Source organism: Macrobrachium rosenbergii, chromosome 33 (assembly GCF_040412425.1).
Source record: "Macrobrachium rosenbergii isolate ZJJX-2024 chromosome 33, ASM4041242v1, whole genome shotgun sequence".
In the NCBI taxonomy this organism is placed as follows: domain Eukaryota; kingdom Metazoa; phylum Arthropoda; class Malacostraca; order Decapoda; family Palaemonidae; genus Macrobrachium; species Macrobrachium rosenbergii.
Genome location: NC_089773.1, coordinates 223274 through 243252, shown reverse-complemented (window position 1 = coordinate 243252; position 19979 = coordinate 223274). Strand labels below are relative to the sequence as shown.

The window sequence follows — 19979 nt, the reverse complement described above, 5'->3', positions numbered from 1 at the left end:
AGACATTGTTTGTGTGCTCCAAACCCCAATCAAAGATGTCTTCAAAAGAAAATCTTCCTCAATTTCCAATCCTGCTAAGAAAGCAAGAAAAGCTATTGATCTGGACACGAAACTGAAAGTGATAAAGCAGTTTGAAGGGGGAAGAAAGTGAATGTAATAGCGCTGTATGATCTTCAATTATCACATTCTACTGTGTCGACAATTTTGAAGGATAAAGAACGGATTCGTGAAGCAGTGAAGGGTTCAGCACCTATGAGATCAACAGTGATAACGAAACAACGAAGTGGACCCATACACGAAATGGAAAAACTATTAAATGTGTGGATTGAAAGCCAACTCCAGAAACGTGTCCCATTAAGCCTTCACATACTGCAAATGATAGATTTAAGTATTTTTAAGACGTTGAAGGAGCGTGCTGGAGAAGAATATAATCAAGAATTTTCAGCAAGTACAGGTTGGTTCAAACGGTTTAAGAACAGATTTCAATTGCATAATGTCAGAATCACTGGGGAAGCAGCGAGTGCAGATGAGGAAGGTCATGAAAAAGTTCGTTGAAAGTTTGGATGAAATCATTGTAGAAGAAGGCTATTAACCAGAACAAATTTTTAATGTTGATGAGAGTGGCTTATTTTGGAAGCGAATGCCAGAACGCTCCTACATTTACCAAGAGGAGAAATCTATGCCAGGATTTAAGGCCTCTAAAGATAGGCTGACTTTGTTGCTTGGTGGTAACATCGCCGGTTTAAGCTTAAGCCATTTTTGATTTACCATTCAAAACCCGCGAGCCTTCAAAAATGTGAATAGGCATACGCTACCAGTCTACTATCGGTCTAACAAAAGGCATGGATGACTCAAGCACTTTTTCAAGACTGGTTCTTAAACTGCTTTATTCCCCAGGTTCGTGAATATTGTTTGGAAAACACTGTTCCATTCAAGGTGTTACTTCTTTTGGATAACGCACCCGGCATCCACCTCATCTAGCCGATCTCCATCCCAACGTGAAAGTGGTATTTTTACCACCCAATACAACTCCTCTCATCCAACCTATGGACCAAGGAGCTATTGCTGCCTTTAAGGCAAATTATCTAAAAACCACCTTTTCCCAAGCAATATCTGCTACAGATGCTGATCCTGACGTATCTTTACGCGATTTTTGTAAAAAATACGATGTTCTTAAATGCATCAAGAACATCGCTGCGGCATGGGAAGCTGTGACGAAGAAATGTATGAACGGTGTTTGGAAGAATTGCGCTAAACGCTATGTGAATACTTTTGATGGGTTTGATAGTGAGAATGAACTAGAAATGATTTGTAAAAAAATTGTGAAATTAGCCAAAGATCTATCGTTAGAATGTGAAATGGAAGAAATCGAGGAATTGCTTGACAAAGAGTCGGAAGAACTAACAACTGAAGATCTGATTGCGCTGGAAGAGGAAAAGGTGGCAGAAGAAGAAAGGAGAGAAGCAGCAGCAGAAATGGTGGATGAGGAGGAGGAACCACAAAGAATGTTCACGACCAAAGGCTTAGCAGAAGGTTTATCACAGTTAAATAAACTTCTAGCTCATTTTGAAGGAATGGATCCAAATATTGAAAGATTTTCAAGAATTGAACGCATGGTCCTTGATGCTTTTCGTCCATACTGGGAAATTTATGAAGAGAGAAAAAAACGAACCATTCAGACAAAACTAAGCATGTTTATGAAAATAACACCTCCGTCTACCCCGGCCCCATCTACCGGTACGACCACGGACGACCCCGACGATCCCCAGCCATCCACCAGTGGACAATAATTTTTTTTTTTTTTTTTCAAATTTAAAATGTTACGTAATTTTTATTTCTATTTTGTATGTTCATGTTTTTGCTGTACTGTAAATCAAATCTATCTATGCATTACTGTAGTTTGCCTGAAATTTATAAAGAAAAAATAATTTACCGTAAAATAAAACTGTGTTCATAGACGTGTTGGCAACAGTACAAATGTTTTCAGAAGTAAAATTTTGTTCAAAATGGTAAAAGATTCATATTTTTGTAATGTATTTTGTATTTCTATTTTTGCAAATAAATCAAATGTAATAAATTATGTATTTAATTCAAACCTATAAATAAATAAAAGTATATCATACGTCATACGTAGCCGATTGGCAATGCAAATGGCGGATAAGAAAATGTAAACAAACCAGGCAGATGGTTTGAATGCCTACAATAAAAACGTTAAATACAGTAATAAAAGTAAGTATTAATCAAGGAGTTCAAGCATGATAAGATTTCATATTCTAAACGTAATAATAGGTACTATACATGCACATTTTTGGGATAATATAAAATGTATATGTAGGCTAGTCAGTTGTCTATGAAAATGTAAACAAAAAAATACATACATGTATATGTAATATATGTGTGTGTGTTTGAACATGGTAAAAAGGATAAAAAGACAGCTCAAACATGATTAAATTTACAGTATTCAATATGCTAAAAAAAGACAGTACAGTATACAGTACATACTTAGGCTATAATATATGATGGATAATATGCAGTAGGTACAGAATACATGTTCATATGTGGTTGGTCGACTTACGACGAAATCGACTTACGACTGCTCTGTCGGAACCTAATGCGGTCGTAAGTCGACAACTACCTGTAATGGTTTTTAGTCTTCCAAACTAGGGGCAATGTGTCACAAATAATGATAGTAAGCAATCACTTCAAAATGACCTAGTCTGATCAGTCACCATGAAGCCACAATTCAAGGGTGCAACCACCACTACAGTCAATCCCCGGTATTTGCAGGGGATAGAGACCACAACCACCCGCGAATGGCTAAAATCTGCGAACACTTGACATCTCCCTCTAAAAACACTTATAAGTGGTCATTTTAATGGTTCAAACACCAAAGACTCCCTCTCTAAAAATGTTTATAACTACCTATTTTATAGTTCAAACACAAATTGTATACCTTAAACTATCATCCTATACCAAATACAGGCAGTCCCCGGTTATTTGCGGGGTCTCTGTTCCCGACAGCGTGACAATAACCGAAAATCAGTGATCCCTTATTATCTGCGCCCCAATAAGTGGGGATCAGCGCCGATAACCAGAGATCGGCACACATCATTGCCGCTGGGGACTGCCTGTATACCTTAAACTATCATCCTAAAACACTTTAATATCATTTCAAAGTCATCTTACATTACCCATAAAAATATATGGCTTACAACTAAGTGTGAAAACTAATCAAGTTACCCCTATATTCAGGCAGATCCATTTTCTCTCATACAGTATTCAAGTTGTCCCTTTCTTTTTATAGTAGATAAGGGGACACCAATTGGGAATTCACGAGAACCTAATTATATAATATGCATTAATATAAATACATTTTATTGATATTTTGCTGTGTTTACATTAGTATTAATATTTGAAAAATAGTAAATTATTTTTTACCAGAAATAATGTATTTATTCATGTCTACAGTAATTAGTGAATATTTCTTACATTTTTAGTCATGTCTACAATAATTAGCGAATATTTCTTACATTTTAGTCATGTCTACAATAATTAGCGAATATTTCTTACATTTTAGTCATGTCTACAGTAATTAGTGAATATTTCTCGACAAAAAAATCCTCGAATTACCGAATATTTTGTGAATAATTTGGGGATATGTTCCACAGAAAAATCTGCAACTTGGTGAAGCCGTGAATCCTGAACTGCGAATAGGCAGGAGTCGACAGTATTTTCTTTATACAGTGAACCCCCCGTATTTGCGTTCTCAAGTTTCGCGGACTCACCCACTCGTGAAGTGGGTTTTTCTATGGAACCTATCTAAAAAAATGTTCAGGGAAACTCACGATTCGCAGGTTTTTCCATGGAACATATCTATAAAAATATTCAGGAAACTCCATATTCGGATGCAGATTTTTTGTCTTTTTGTATAGCAATAGTATTCTGTATTTTCATATTTATTGTATAATAACATTAAATAATCATGTAAATCAATAATAATACTGTACTACAGTACTGTACATATAATAGTAATAGAAATTAAATAATAATATTATGTAATACTACACTGGGTACCTTAATAATAATAAATAATACAGTACTGTAAAGTTAAATCATACGGGTAGTAACTGGTGATGAATGCTGATTTCAGTATGCTGTAGATGATGATGATGATGAATTAGTTGTGCAGTACGTTGAATGACAGGAGGCGCTGTCATGTTAAGGTATTTGAACATGGCAACAAAGGTGGTACAGTAGGGCTGCATAACTATTTTACCTTGTTCATGCTCAATATGGGCGACCGCAATTAATGTCATGCTGTAATGGGCTGCTACTTCTCCGTGACTTTTGCCCTCTCTTAACAAAACAATCATGTCTACAGTACTTTCTTCTCATCAGTCATTACAGTAATTGTAGGCTATTGGCCAGAGGCCTTAGAAGAAGCAGAGCATTCAGAGGACATCTTAATGCACGATTTCAAAAAATATTTTTAGGCCATAGTACTGTACATGCAAAACACACAAACGTGAGATAGCAATAAAGTCGGTTATACTGTATTGGATCATTTGCCGATAATTTCCCACTACGGTATACGCATGGTACTACTGGTTGCGCGTACATATACTAACACGGATCTTCTGCGCATACAGTACGTACATTTTATAAAATGTTTTGTTGTAAGATGATTTTTAAATATTACATACAAAAAGTGTTTTAGGATGATACATAATATAGTACAGTACTACGGGTAGTACGTAGAGCATATCTAAAATACGTAAGACAACAGGAATACTGCAGGGTACGTATGTTTACATCTGCGGTACATAGCATTTTCATGTATGTAAAGTATATATTACTGTAATGACTGCTGTAAGTACATTTTGTAAGTTAAAAATGATTTACTAATTTTCAAATATTACAGTACTGTAATATACTAACGTAAACACAGCAAAATTTCAATAATATATATTTTTTCTTAACCCTTAAACGCCTACTGGACGTACCATACGTCGACTAAAATTGTCTGTTGGGTGTCAAGTGGACGTACCATATGTCGACTAAAAATGCTTTTTTTAAATATTCGCGGAAAAATAATTATAGGCCTAGTTTGCGAAAGGTTTTAAATCACGCGCCTTGAGGGATGCTGGGAGTTCACGGATCAAGCTGTTGTTTTGTTTATAAGCGTCACCCAGACGTGCATGCACGAATTTCCTCCTTCCCGTACCAGAAAGCATCAGCGCAGCGATTTTTTGACGCATCCATGTTTTGCAGAACTTTGGTGAGTGTTTGCGTATTTGTGAGGCAACAGGACGTTTGCAGAGATGTCCCAACGTTGTCAGGACCGTGAAAGGCGATACTGCCTGTCGGTAGTGAGTGTGTGAGACGAAATTTAGACTGGGATGCTGGAGAGGACCAAGCACCCAAGATGACCCAGCTTCTCAACGCCCGTGTTGTGCGCCACGTGTGACCGGAAGGGACCAAGGACCACATCCCATGCCTTTATGACCCCTAGGAAGCATCGGGGTGTCCTGAGGGGCATCCATAAATTTTTGTAAAAAACTTTTTCCTTCGCTGAAAATCCTGGCATTTCTTGAGTCACCTTGTCGTAATTTTTTCGCCGTTTTTATATTATTCGTTACATAAAGTGTTATACATCAAACTGTGCACAATTTCATGTAGAATACAACAAAAAATAAATCATGCTTTTAGCTTTTACCATTTTTGAAATATTTTCATATAAATAACGATAAATAGAAAAAAATCAACCTTCGGTCAACTTTAACTCGATCGAAATGCTCGAAAAATGCAATCATAAGCCAAAATTCTTACATTCTAGTAACAATCAATCCTTTACCTTCATTTTGCAACAAACGGAAAGTCTCTGGCACAATATTTCGATTTATGGTGAATTTTTGAAAAAAACTTTTTCCTTCCATCTGCGAGCGTGAACTCCGCTAAAAATCCTAGCATTTCTTGAGTCACCTTGTCGTAATTTTTTCGCCATTTTATATTATTCGTTACATAAAGTGTTATACATCAAAATGTGCGCAATTTCATGTAGAATACAACAAAAAATAAATCATGCTTTTAGCTTTTACCATTTTTGAAATATTTTCATATAAATAACAATAAATAGAAAAAATCAACCTTTGGTCAACTTTAACTCCATCGAAATGGTAAAAAAATGCAATTGTAAGCTAAAAAAACTTACAGTCTAGTAATATTCAATCAATTTCCTTCATTTTGAAACAATTGGAAAGTCTCTAGCACAATATTTAGATTTTTGGTGAATTTTTTAAAAAAACTTTTTTTTACGTCAGCACGTTATGAATTCATGCATCATTTTGTGATAATATTTTCTCTGTGTTGCTTTAATCGTTTTACAATCAGTTATATACCAAAATCATCGCAATTTAGTGTACAATACAACTAAAAAAAATTAACTCATTAGCTTTAACCGTTTTGCTTACAGCGCAATTTGTATACAATTATATACAAGTTTTTTTTTTCGCTGTCATATATTCCAATATTTATATATGATAATGATATTTTTTTCATTTCTGATGGTTGCATACTAAATTTCAGGCAATGAGAAAAAAAGGAGCCAAAAATGAACTCTTAATCTTAAAAACTAAGGGCGCTGTGATTTTTTTAAAAAAACTTTTTTCCGCTACTGTAGCTCCCGACGCCACCGCATACGGGAAATTTTTTGTAAATAGGGCTTCGGCATTTAAGGGCTAAAAGTGCTTCACCCAAGCCACCTCTCTGTAAATACAAAGAAATCGCGATGCTGGACGCTGTGTACCCAGGATCAGTGATACTCAGCACACTATTGGCTGTCATCTGTAAAGCAGCCAATCCAGAAGCACCATTCATTTTCCTTGGCGCTCATTGGCTGTTCACTTGGCGCTGATTGGCTGAACATTCACAACCAACTCGCGAACATGGAATTCTGGGAGGACGCTCCACGGCATCATCTTCAGATTGTGCGTATAGTTTGCAGCATCTTACCGTGTGAAACCGTGCGTCTGTCCGTTTCGATTTTTTATCTTTGTGCATCAGTGGTATTCGACCCTAAAATGCCTCCTAAAAAATGCCCTGCTCCTTCAAAGACTTCTGGCAAAGAGTCTAAAAGAAAGAAGTCTGTTATGAAACTCGAGGAGAAGGTGAAACTTCTTGACATGTTAAAGGAGGCAAAAGTTTTGCCGCGGTTGGCCGCCATTTCAGTGTTAATGAGAGCACAGTGAGATATATCAAGAAGAAAGAGGCGGAGATACGCAAGTCTGTGAGTATGAGCTAATTCGGTAGTGCAAAGACAGTTGCAACAGTGCAGGATAAAACAATTGTGAAAATGGAATCTGCTCTGGCAATCTGGATAAAGGACTGCCAGAAGAAAAACGTGCCCCTCGACTCCAACATCATTCGCGAGAAAGCACAACAACTCCACCAGCAGTTATCAACTGCTAAGGAAGGCGACGACGTAGTACAGGCAGAGGAAGGCGTTGAAGAAGGGGAATTGGAATTTCTAGGCTTTGATGAACCAGCAGAAGAAGAGGGGGAAGAACCCTAACCAGGACCATCATCAGCACCTCAAGGTTTCCAGGCCAGCAAGGGGTGGTTCCATCGATTTCAAAAGCGGTTCAACCTAAAGTCTGCCACTCTGCATGGGGAATCTGCATCTGCAGACACTGAAGCAGCCGCAAAATATCCGGAGGCCTTCAAGAAGATCATCGAGGAGAAGGGCTACCATCCAGAACAGGTGGTTCAATATGGATGAGACTGGCCTGTTCTGGAAGAAGATGCCTTCCCGGACATACCTTATGAAGGACGAAGCTAAAGCCTCCGGATTCAAGGCCCAGAAGGATAGGGTTACCCTCATCATGTGTGGGAATGCAGCTGGTTTCATGCTGAAACCAGGCCTCATTTACAAGGCTGCAAACCCCAGGGCCCTCAAGAATAAGAACAAGGCATTGCTTCCTGTGTTCTGGATGCATAACCCTAAGGCCTGGATCACCAAAGTCCTCACAGAGTACTGGTTCCATCAGAGCTTCATCCCTCAAGTTAGGCAATACCTGAACAACTTGGCCATGGAGTTCAAGGTGTTGCTGATTATGGATAATGCTGGTGGCCACCCTCTCGATCTTTCTTATAAGGGAGTCCAGTTTGAGTTCCTCCCTCCCAACACCACCTCTCCCCTCCAGTCTATGGACCAGGGCGTGATCTGTGCCTTCAAGGGACTCTATACCGGGAACTCCCTCCAGCACCTTGTAACTGCAATGGACAGTGACAGTGAATTTACGCTAAAAGAATATTGGCGTAAATTCACGATTGCCACTTCAAAAAGAGAAAACCCATCTTAAATTTTTCAGTTCCTATCAAGCCTTCCAAGACAACAGTACCACTTTCGGTAGCTTTCTGATCTTTTAACTGATGAAGTGAAGAAATGATGGGGTACATTCTGGGGACTTACTCGCTAAACAGTTCTTTCAATCAGAAAAATTAAGCAGTACTTGGAATCAGAAAAATTAAGCAGTACTTGAAAAGTTGATTAGCAATGAGCGCCAAAAACTAAACCACCCACCAAATCTCTTGATGAACTTGACTAGAGAAAAACCTTACCTGCTTTGAATTCTCTTTCGGAACTTCCCTTGCAGATGCTGCTTTTGTGTAGTCAAATCTTCATCATTATTCATTGCACTGCAAAGCACATCATCTTTAGTCAACATTCTGGTGTTGAATCTGACTCAATCTTTTTTTAAAATGTGCTTTTCTTAAATTTTTTTCCACTCTCTCTGTGGAATGCAGATATAAAAAAAAAAACTTCATTTTAAATTTTTCCCACCTCTCTGTAAAATACAGACATCATTATCAAAAATTAAATAAAGAGTTAAAAACATGAAAATGTTGAAGGATGTAGGCATTTTTAATGTTTGACCATTCATGGTACAATGCATTTTAAATATTACTGTGCCTTAAGAAACATATACCTATCTTATAAACACTTTCTTTAATAGTTTTTCATGAAAATTATATGGAAATTTTTGTATTTCTCAGTGCAAAATAGTTATTTAAAAACAATAACCAATAAAGTGAGATGGCTAATTACAAAACAAGACTGCAGTTCATCTTATGGTCTGTTGGACACTGGGTAATTATTGAATCAACTTTCATGCTTATTAACACGTTGAACTGACGGACTTGGCAAAAGAGAAAGCCCATCTGAAATTTTTCAGCCCAATGGGCCTTCTCTTTAAACCCTCATAAAATCAGTAACCAGCTAGCTATTGAAGTGTGAGAGTTGTTATGGTGTTATCCCTAAACAGTAAATCAGAAAAATGCTCAGCCAGTGTAAAAAGCAGTGACTTTTGATGTGGTACAAAACTAAACCACCCACGCCTGACATAACAAAAAACTTAATTACAGGCGTTGTGTACCTAATATGGACATAATAGGTGAATCTGTCATATTTGGCTCATGTCGGAATGCAGATATAAAACTATTTTAGAGACAGTTCTGCAAAAATGGTTAAAAACGTTGTTGTGCCAAATATGGTCAATGCACTTTGGATGTGCAGTTATGGTGCTTATAAACACTCGCTTTAATTTTACAGACTGATCTAACCAATAAAGGAATTAATTGCAAAACAAGACTGTAGTTCATCCAGTTGGACACTGGAATCTCATACTCAGTGTGACTCTAAAAACACACAATCGCCCCCTGAATGACTGCACATTGACGTTACTATAAGCGAAACCGAAATGTACCAGTGTAAAAGCGTGGTCAACTGAAAATGTGTAGAATTTCAATATATTGTTATTTTATAACAGATTTATTAGTCATTTGGTGTTTTGCAGACACATGTGCACACACACACACATGTATGTACATGCACACACACACACACACACACACACACACACACTTATATATATATATATCATAAAAATATATATATAATATATATATATATATATATATATATATATATATATATATATGTATGTACATGCACACACATATATATATATATATATATATATATATATATATATATATATATATATATATATATATATATATAAATAACTTTGTATGTTTTCATGTGTACATGAAATTTGTAGTACACACACATGTGCATATAGGAATATATATAAACATACATATGAATATAATACATATAAGATGCACATACATGTTACAGACAGACACACATTAGGAAACATATATACAGGCTGTATTTTTGGCAATATAAGTTTGTATTTTGCATAAATAAAAGTATTTATATACAAGTAAATTATTTAGGTCTTCTGCAGTTCTTATTCATATACTGTATCTGCCCAGCTGTATACAGTAGCCCATTTTTCTGTACGTGTCTGTCCATATATATATATACATACATACATACATATATACATGCATTACATACACACATACATATATAGACTGATATACAAATTACCCATTGTCCCAATATAATGAAAAGTTAATTTGTTTTTCTTATGTAAAGCAAAACAGAAAGAACATTATTAATTTTATACTTGTACTCTAAATACTACATGATTTCCTTCATCATACAAAATATAAATGGATATTTTTCACCAAGAAAAAGGACACTATTAGGTATTATTTTATTATGGACATTAATTGCTTTCAACATAAAATATAGTTTTTCTGTTGTTATTATGATGTGATTTGAATGATTTTGAGGATTATTTCCATCATGAAATGAATACTTATCCTTCACCGCAAAATGATATATAACAGTATATCATTTGCCGGGAAGGATAAGTATTCATTTGCGATGGAAATAAACCTCAAAATCATGCAAATCACATCATAATACAACGGAAAAACCTATATTTTATGTTGAAAGCAATTAATGTCCATAAGTAAAATAATACCCCACTATTAATTTTTTTCAGAAGTAAAATGTTTACCAAACTGATTTATTTTTCTACTGAATTTATATAAATATAATCTAGGGTTAAAAGGATAGCATTTTTGTTGATCTAATGATAATGTTTTCTATTTTTTTTACTGAAAGAAAGAAAGAATTAAAAAAAAAAATATGCCCCTTTTGCCAGCATATGAAGATTATTTTCAGTAATAAATAAAGTGTTTAGTTAATGTTCTAGTTTAATTTAATTAATTTCCAATATATTACAATAATATTTTGGTATAAAAAAGCCCATTTTGATTAAATTTTGGATACTTGAAAAAAAGATATAATTCTTAGCATGTGTACCACATAGGGTACACATCGCTCATTCAGAGAGTCCCCAGTGAACCATATATGGAGCACATAGCAGTCAACATGTTAATATAGTTAGGGTCCAAAGACAAGGTCATCATTATCTGCACTGTTCAAAATGTACATCACCCTAGGACCATATGAGAATTTACATAAGATCTCCTACTGAAGAGGATATGTGCAATAAAAAGTTAGTGCACATTTTCAATAAAATTTATACAGCAATATTTTAGAGATCTTAAATCTTACTATACCTTTAATTGAAATTCTTACCATTAAGCACCCGTGATGAACTTGTATAGCTCTATCAAATCTCTATGTATCTTTTACTGTTAAATCATGGTATTCTTGATTCTTTGAATTTATATAATTTTTCCAGTGGTTGGTGGCAAGTAAAGGAAAAACACTTAGTGTATCATCTGACCAAGATCTGATTGCATTTAGTGATGTCATTACTTCCAGGACATATAGAAAAGTATAACTTCAACAAATGACACTGTCAGACCCAATGCTGTATTTTCAAATCCTACTTAGAAGACCTACTCAAATTATATTTTTTCCACTGGACAACTTTTCTTCATATACATCTGTGTATAAGTTTGAAAATGATATTTTTATGATAAAATAAAGTTTGTTCATACTTACCTGGCAGATATATATATAGCTGTATTCTCCGAAAGGGACCGACAGAAATTCAAAAACTTATGGCACACGCAGTTGGGCCAGGTGGTTAGTACCCATTCCCGCCGCCGGGAGGCGGGTATCAGGAACCATTCACATTTTCTATTCAGATTTTCTAGAATCTAGAACTACTGTCTCCTGAGGGGAGGAGGGTGGGTACTATGATTATATATATCTGCCAGGTAAGTATGAACAAACTTTATTTTATCATAAAAATATCATTTTGTTCATGACACTTACCTGACAGATATATATATAGTTGAATCCCACCACTGGAGGTGGGAAGAGACAGAATAGGATTTAGGAAACAAACATATGTAGGCGATTGACGCCTTGGTTCCTTACCTGTTAGCATTGCTGACTTCGTGATTACTGTCACCCAAGTCTGCTTCTGCTTTACTAGAGAACTCCAGCGAGGTAGAGACCTATAAAGCTGGTGAAATCTAGATGATCTGTCAACGGGGGCGAGACCACAATGTGACTAGACCATATGACCTTACTGTGAGGGCAAGCGACGAACTAAACAACCACCTGACCAAGCCTAGTTACGTCAAGAATAATTAACATAAACTAAGGACTGGGACGACCACCACTGGTGGAGACCCAACAACCATAAAAAACAACACATCTAATATATTTAAAAAACACACAAAAACAAAACTAAAGGAGAGGATGAGAGTCGCTTTCTGCCCCCAAGATCGTATTTATGGAAACGTAAGGCCCCAGTGCACAGCAATTCTCATAGGACGCCTTTTACTTCCGTAAGATAATGAGAAGCGAAGACAGAATTGCTTCGCCAAAAAGTGGCACCCAGAATGTCATTGAGAGACTGGTTTTTCTGGAAAGCCACTGAGGTAGCAATGGCTCTCACTTTGTGAGCCTTGACCTTCAAAGTTCTCAAATCCTCGTCTAGCACACTGGAATGGGCGTCTATGATGGTGCTTCGTAAAAAGAACGCCAGGGCATTCTTCGAGAGAGGTATATCAGGCCTCTTAACCGAGCACCAAAGATTGTTAGAAGGACCTCTACAATCCTGGGTCCTCTGTAAGTAAAATTTCAGAGCCCTGACAGGGCACAGGGTTCTCTCCGGTTCTTGTCCAGTGATGTCCGTCAAGCCCTTAATTTCGAAGGACCTGGGCCAAGGGGAAGACGGGTTTTCATTCTTGGCAAGAAACATAGGGCTCAGAGAGCAGACAGCATCAGGGCCTCTAAAAACTATAATCTTGCTGATCGCTTGAAGTTCACTAACTCTCTTCGCCATCGCCAGAGCAGTTAGGAAAATAGCTTTCTTGGTTACGTCTTTGAAGGAAGCAGAATACAAAGGTTCAAATCTCTTGGACATCAGGAATTTTAGAACGACATCTAAATTCCACGAAGGTAACTTAGGGGCGGCTACCTTAGACGTCTCAAAAGACCTTAGAAGATCAAGAAGGTCTTTATTGTCCGATAAGTCAAGGCCTCTATGCCTAAAGACCGCTGACAGCATACTCCTGTAGCCTTTGATGGTAGGGACTGCCAGCTTTAAATCCTTTCTCAAATAAAAAGGAAGTCCGCTATCTGGGACACAGAGGTTGTGGTAGAGGAAATTCCCTTAAGTTTGCACCACTTCCTAAAAATGACCCACTTTGACTGGTACACTGCGCTGGAGGAGGCTCTCCTGGCGTTGGCGATCGCCTTAGCCACTGGTTTAGAAAAACCTCTCGCTCTGAGCAACTTCTCGATAGTCTGTATGCAGTCAGACTCAGAGCGGGAAGGTTTTTGTGGTACCTCTCGAAGTGGGGTTGTTTGAGAAGATCTGTTCTCATAGGAAGCGTTCTTGGAAAATCCACCAAGAGAGACATAACCTCTGTGAACCGCTCCGCTGAAGGCCAAAAGGGGGCGATTAATGTCATTCTCGTCCCTTCTGAAGCTACAAACTTCCTGATGACTTCCCCCAGAATCTTGATTGGGGGAAAGGCATACAGGTCTAGACCCTTCCAGTCCCAGAGAACGGCATCTACTGCTAGGGCCCCCGGGTCGAGTACGGGAGAGCAGTAAAGAGGCAGCCTTGTGGTCCTTGAAGTTGCAAAAATGTCCACCAGGGGACGTAATCAAAGCTTCCAAAGCTCCTGACACACTTCCGCGTTCAGAGTCCACTCTGTTGGAAGAAGCTGATGCTGCCAACTGAGAAGGTCCGCGCGTACATTCTCAACCCCTGCTACGAAACGAGTGAGAATTGTCACCCGACGAGAATGTGCCCACAGCAGGATCTCTTTGGCAATCAAGAACAGGGACCGAGAATGAGTACCTCCCTGTTTCTTGAGGTACGCCAGGGCCGTGGTGTTGTCTGAGTTGACTTGAATTACCCGGCCTGTAACTTGATCTTCGAAGAACTGAAGAGCTAAGAAAATCGCTTCCAGTTCTTTTAGATTGATGTGCCAGGACACCTGTTCCCCTTTCCAGGTGCCTGACACTTCCTCCCCCTTGTTCTCCCAGTTGTCCCGGAAAAACAACTGGTCGGGGTCTGAGATGCAACCTCCTGCCAACTTTAGGGAAACAAACTCCTCTAGTGATGAAAGACTCCCCAGAGACTCCTTCCAGTTGTCCCCAGAACTGTAGGGGTCTGAGATGTTCCTTCCCAGGAAATGGTCCCCAGCAGACTCCCATTCCTCACCGAGTTTCTTTCCCAGGACTTTCTAAGCAGTGCTGCTGACGTTCCTGGGATGGAAAGGATCCCACTGAATCCATCTGAATCCCCAGATAAAGAATGGACTGAGAGGGGATCAGATGTGACTTCTCTAAATTCACAAGAAGTCCCAGGGACTTCCAAGACACTGTCACGTTAAGTGATGGTTTTGGCGGAACTGCTGGTTCCCCGCCGTTCCCATTTGTGGATTGCTGCCTCCTTACCTTCAAGTTTTTTTGTTTTGATGTTCTCCCGGTGAGCTGACGTTTTTCTTTCCATCTGGTAGGGCCCAGTCAGCAGCAGCAGGCAGTTTTGGAGTCGATGTTGGTCGAAGTTTTGATCAGCAAATTGGAGCAAGGCGGAGCGAAATAGAGGTGGAGTGTGACCATGAGTAGTCGTGTGAAGGCTTCAGCAGTTTTGAGTTTGATGAGCTGCTTTTTGATCTTTGATGACAGCGTGAGGCTGTCCTCGCTGGGACAGCGTGATTCTGGAAAGTGGTTGGTGGGTTCTTGTCCCTGTTGTGCAGCTGAGGGCTGTCTTGGTGCCCCGATGGAGGACGTATGTTTGGTATTTTTTTTCTGCCTGCTGTTGTTTATCTTTGCCTTTTTCTTTTAAAGCTACTTTTTGTTTATTTAACTTGCTTTTGTTTAGTGCTGCATTTTTTTTTTTTATACTTATGGTTTTATCTTTTTACCAGACCTGTCTCACTTGTAAATACCTGTAAAAATAAATTAATATTAAGCTCATTTTATTGTTTTTGTTGTTTTCTCCTCCTTTGTTTGTTGCATCTGCCGTCAGTCATGACAGCCCCATCCTGAGTATGTTAAAGAACCTGCATAACGGCCCACTTGGGTCGTTACAGACACCTTTCTTCCGATGCGGCTCGGATGAGCCAGTCGTCCAGATAGAGCGAGATCCTTATGCCCGCAAGATGAAGTCACCGGGCAACGTTCCTCATCAGGACTGTGAACACCATAGGAACTGTACTCAGTCCGAAACAGAGAGCTCTGAACTGGTACACTCGTCCCCCCAGGACCAATCTCAAAAACGTTCTCGACTGAGGATGAATGGGGACATGAAAATAAGCGTCCTGGAGGTCCAGAGAGACCATCCAATCGCCTGGTCGCAGCGCATTGATAACAGACTGGGGCGTTTCCATTTTGAACTTTTCTTTGACGACAAAATTGTTCAGTCTGCTGACATCCAGGACTGGTCTCCACCCCCCCCTGACTGTTTTGGAACCAGGAAGAGACGATTGTAAAAACCTGGAGACTCCAAATCCAGGACTCACTCTATGGCTCTCTTCTCGATCATTTCTTCCAGCAGATCTAAAAGGATCTGTTGCTTCTCCGGACGGTAAGAAGGCGACAGATCTCTGAGAGTTGAGGACAGGGGGGGGTTTTCGAGGAACGGGATCCTGTAACCTTTCTTGATTACATTGAGGGACCAGGAATCCGCCCCTCTTACTTTCCAGGCTTCCGAAAACAGGAGAAGCCTGGCTCCTACTGGTGTCTGGAGGTGTAGAAAGTCACTTCTTGCCCCTTTGGGAAGAAGGGGCTCCGCCTCTGGAGAGGCCTCTTCCTCGCGAAAAGGGTCTAGAGGAGGAAGATTTCCCACGAAAGGGCTTCTGTCTCTTCGAGGGTAATCCCTGCGATGACGTGGAAGGGACACTAGGACGTCTGGAAGACTGTGCAAGGAGATCCTGAGTAGCCTTCTCCTTAAGGCTGGAGACGAGATCCTTGACAAGCGGCTGGGGGAAGAGATGGCTAGACAGAGGGGCAAAAAGTAACTCATCCCTCTGAACAGGAGAAACTGACTTGGCAGCAAAATTGCAGTATAAAGCCCTCTTCTTCAGGAGGGTTGTACCAAAATGCGAAGCCAGTTCATCCGTGCCATCTCTGACGGCCTTGTCCATGCAAGACAGTACACTGGACAGCTCCCCCAGAGAGAAAGAACCTGGACTACGAGTCCTCAAGTCCAAGGCCCCCAAGCACCAATCCAGAAAGTTAAAGACCTCCATAGACTTGAAAAGGCCTTTCAGATGGTGGTCAGTTTCAGAAAGAGTCCAGGACACTTTCGCCGAAGAAAGGAGAGACCTCCTTGAAGCATCAACGAGACTCGCAAAGTCGCCTTGAGAGGAAGAAGGAACCCTTGAGCCAATTTCCTCTCCCGTCTCATACCACATTCCAGCTTTCCCGCACAATCTAGACGGGGGTAGAGCGAAGGAAGATTTCCCTTGAGACTTTCTATCTTCCATCCAAGAGTTGACTCTCTTGAGAGCTTTCCTAGTAGCAAGAGAAGTCTTCATTTGCAGGAAGCTGGGCGATTTCCTCACCTTCGAGGAAGCTAACTGCAAAGGGGGGGAAAGAGGAGCAGAAGGCTGAAATTTATCTGGAAATAGCTCCTTAAGCATACTAGCCAAAACCTGGTAGTCGGAGAAAGATGACAGAGGGGGCTGCTCCTGCTCTGCAGAGTCCGACTCCTGAGACAAACCACCCTCTTCGACAGGAGCGACAGGAGAGTCTTCCGGGGCTTGAGGAAGACTAAGACCTTTGGGTCCAATTCAGCCAAGAGACCTCTTCTCGTGGGAAGAAGCAGAAGAAAAGTCTGGAGCAACTCGCACAGAAGCGCGCCCTGCCGGGCGTCCTGCTTCACAAGCAGCCGAGCGCCCTGACGAGCGCCCTGCCTCACAAGCTGCCGAAAGCGTCCTGACGAGTCCTGACGAGTGTCCTGACGAGCTTCTTGACGAGTCCTGACGAGTCGTGCAGAGAATCCAGACGGGAAGGAAGAGAAGCGCCCTGGGAGCGCCCTGCCGAACGCCAAAACGAGCGCGATGAGAAGCAAGAAGAGTGTCAAGAAGAGCGTCTTGGCGCGAACTCTTACTAGCGGCCAGCCGAGCTGCAAGAGGGGCGTCCTGATCAGCCAGCGCGTCACGACGAGGCAAGGAGAGCCGATGATCCGACGAACGATGAGGACGACTACGAAACCGCAGGGAGAGAGAGACGAACGAAGAGCAGGAGAGGGAGACCTCTTAGATCTCTTAACTGGCAGCGTCAAATCCTTACGGCGCCTACGAGGCTCCGTCTCCTTAGCAGCGAGAAGGGATGCTAACTGCCGCTGCATATCCTGGAGAAGACGCTTCGAAGGAGAGGAAATCCTCTCAGGAGAAGGGCTGCTCTTATGAGAAGAAGAGGGGGAAGGAGAAGTCCTCCTCCTTCTACCAAGGGCGACGACAGCTCTCTTCTTGGGGCGGCTGGGACGTTCGGCAACGTCCTCCTCAGAAGAAGTCCTGGTCCTCTTCTGCGGCGGTAAGTCACGCAACCAGTCGGGAGAAGACTCTAAAGCACGAGAAAGAGGAGAAGAAGAGTCCTCTTCAACGCAGCTCCTCTTGAACGGACGAGAGTCCAACCGAGAACGCGACCCCTTACGTGGAGAGGGCGCCTCGGAGGACGAGAAGCAGTCTTTAAGGACCCGTGCGCGAGCACAATCCTTGGCAGCCTGGGAGACGTCAACAAGGCCTGCCGAAGGGACGCCAGATTGGTGGGGGGTCCCCGTAACCCTCTTGCGGCTTTCGACATGCCCATTCCCTAAGTCCTGGGAGTTCGGCAGAGGTCCAGGCCTAGAGGCATTATAGGGCCGATCTGACGCCCCCTCCACAACACTGGGGGGATCACTACACTTCACTGCATTTTCAATAGCCAACACCTTAGACTCCAAAGTACAAATGGAGCTCAAAATCTGCGCAAGGGCATTACCTTCCGCAGACGCAATCACAGGGTTCGAAGGCGACTCTACAGGGAAAGGAGAAGCATTAGTAGGATTAACAGGAGATAAATTAATACCCTGACTCCCACCAACTGACACACTCCTGGAGGAAGACCTCCTTACACGGTCACGCTCTAACTTGAACGTAAGAATCGTAAGCCTTCCAATCAGAATCAGGCAACGATTCACACTCCTTGCAGCGATCATCCAACATACAGACATGCCCCTACATCTCATGCATACTGTGTGAGGGTCTACCAAGCTTTCGGTAGCCTCACCTTACACTCCTTCACAACACACACCCTGAAACTAGGAGAACTAGAACCAGACATCTTGTTCAAGAAATAGCCAAAACCAAAATCAAATCAGTCCAAAGAAGCGTATGCCTATCCACAAATCCAAAGTCAAAAAACCAAAAGACAATCAGAATACTCCGTGGAAAAGTTTACGAAATCCAACGGCGGAGATATTGACAACAGGTGTTGACAATACCGGCGACAGAGAAAATCTGAATAGAAAATGGGAATGGTTCCTGATACCCGCCTCCCAGCGGCGGGAATGGGTACTAACCACCTGGCCCAACTGCGTGTGCCGTAAGTTTTTGAATTTCTGTCGGTCCCTTTCAGAGAATACAGCTATATATATATCTGTCAGGTAAGTGTCATGAACAAAAGACATTTTGATAAAAAGTTATTACCATATAATGATGTGGATACAAATTGTAATGCTATTTCTTTCTTTTAACTGCAAGCAATCTAAATATATTCTAGCTTCCACAATCACTACTGAAAGTAGCGCTGAAACAACTATACGTGAGCTTTACTGTCAAAACCTTTATACACTGTTACACGAGGGATAACAATCGTACCATGAATCTTAAATTTTAAACTGCAAAAAATATTCACAAGGGCTTTTTATATTTTAAACTAAGTTACAATAAAACTTACTTTACTATATTTTTTGTATAACTTTATATATCTTGAAGGGGATGTCAAGACAGCATATTTAATCGACATTCCATTTAATTTTCAATGATATCTTTGTTATATTTACACTTCTGACACAAGCAATACTAAATATATCTTCAAGTTCCACAACCTGAAAATTCTTATCTGTTATATACTTCTCTTACCTAGCTTTCATGATTCCTTAACTCAGTAAATAGCTTCTTCATTTATGCTTAACTGCCTGGACATGGAAAGTATTAAAACTACTTCAATGCAGAGATCCACTCCACTCACACCATCAAAAAAGTGAATAATACCACTCCTGTCCCACTACACATATATATTTAATGGCTATGCAAAAATCACATGGTATTATAATAGATAACTGATTTTTAGTTAACATTAGGTTTGGATATTTTCTCTAGACACATGGTATTATAGCTCAAAAGTGTTAACACGTTTATGAATGACTTTATAAATTGATACATAATTCACTGATTGCCACTTTGACTGCCTTATCAGTACTTTTTTCAGTTTCTTAAATGAGCAATCACATTTTTTTCATATGATAACCAAGAAATTTTCAGAGTGATTTCCTTATGTGAAGAGGTCCTTGCTCACAAAAAGCATAGTTTTGATAGCACAGCTGCTGTTCATCTTCAACGGACTT

General features: G+C 40.2%; 1 protein-coding gene across 1 annotated transcript in view; it reads right to left on the bottom strand.

The window, feature by feature from the left end:
• The window catches only part of LOC136855761 (hepatoma-derived growth factor-related protein 2-like), a 203265-nt gene that overhangs the window by 116059 nt on the left and 67227 nt on the right, over positions 1-19979 (bottom strand). The window contains exons 5-6 of the mRNA XM_067133118.1: positions 8843-8846; positions 8620-8677 (exon numbers count right to left, since the gene is read on the bottom strand). Coding sequence (XP_066989219.1) covers positions 8620-8677; positions 8843-8846 — 62 coding nt within the window. The remainder of the gene's footprint in view (positions 1-8619; positions 8678-8842; positions 8847-19979) is intronic.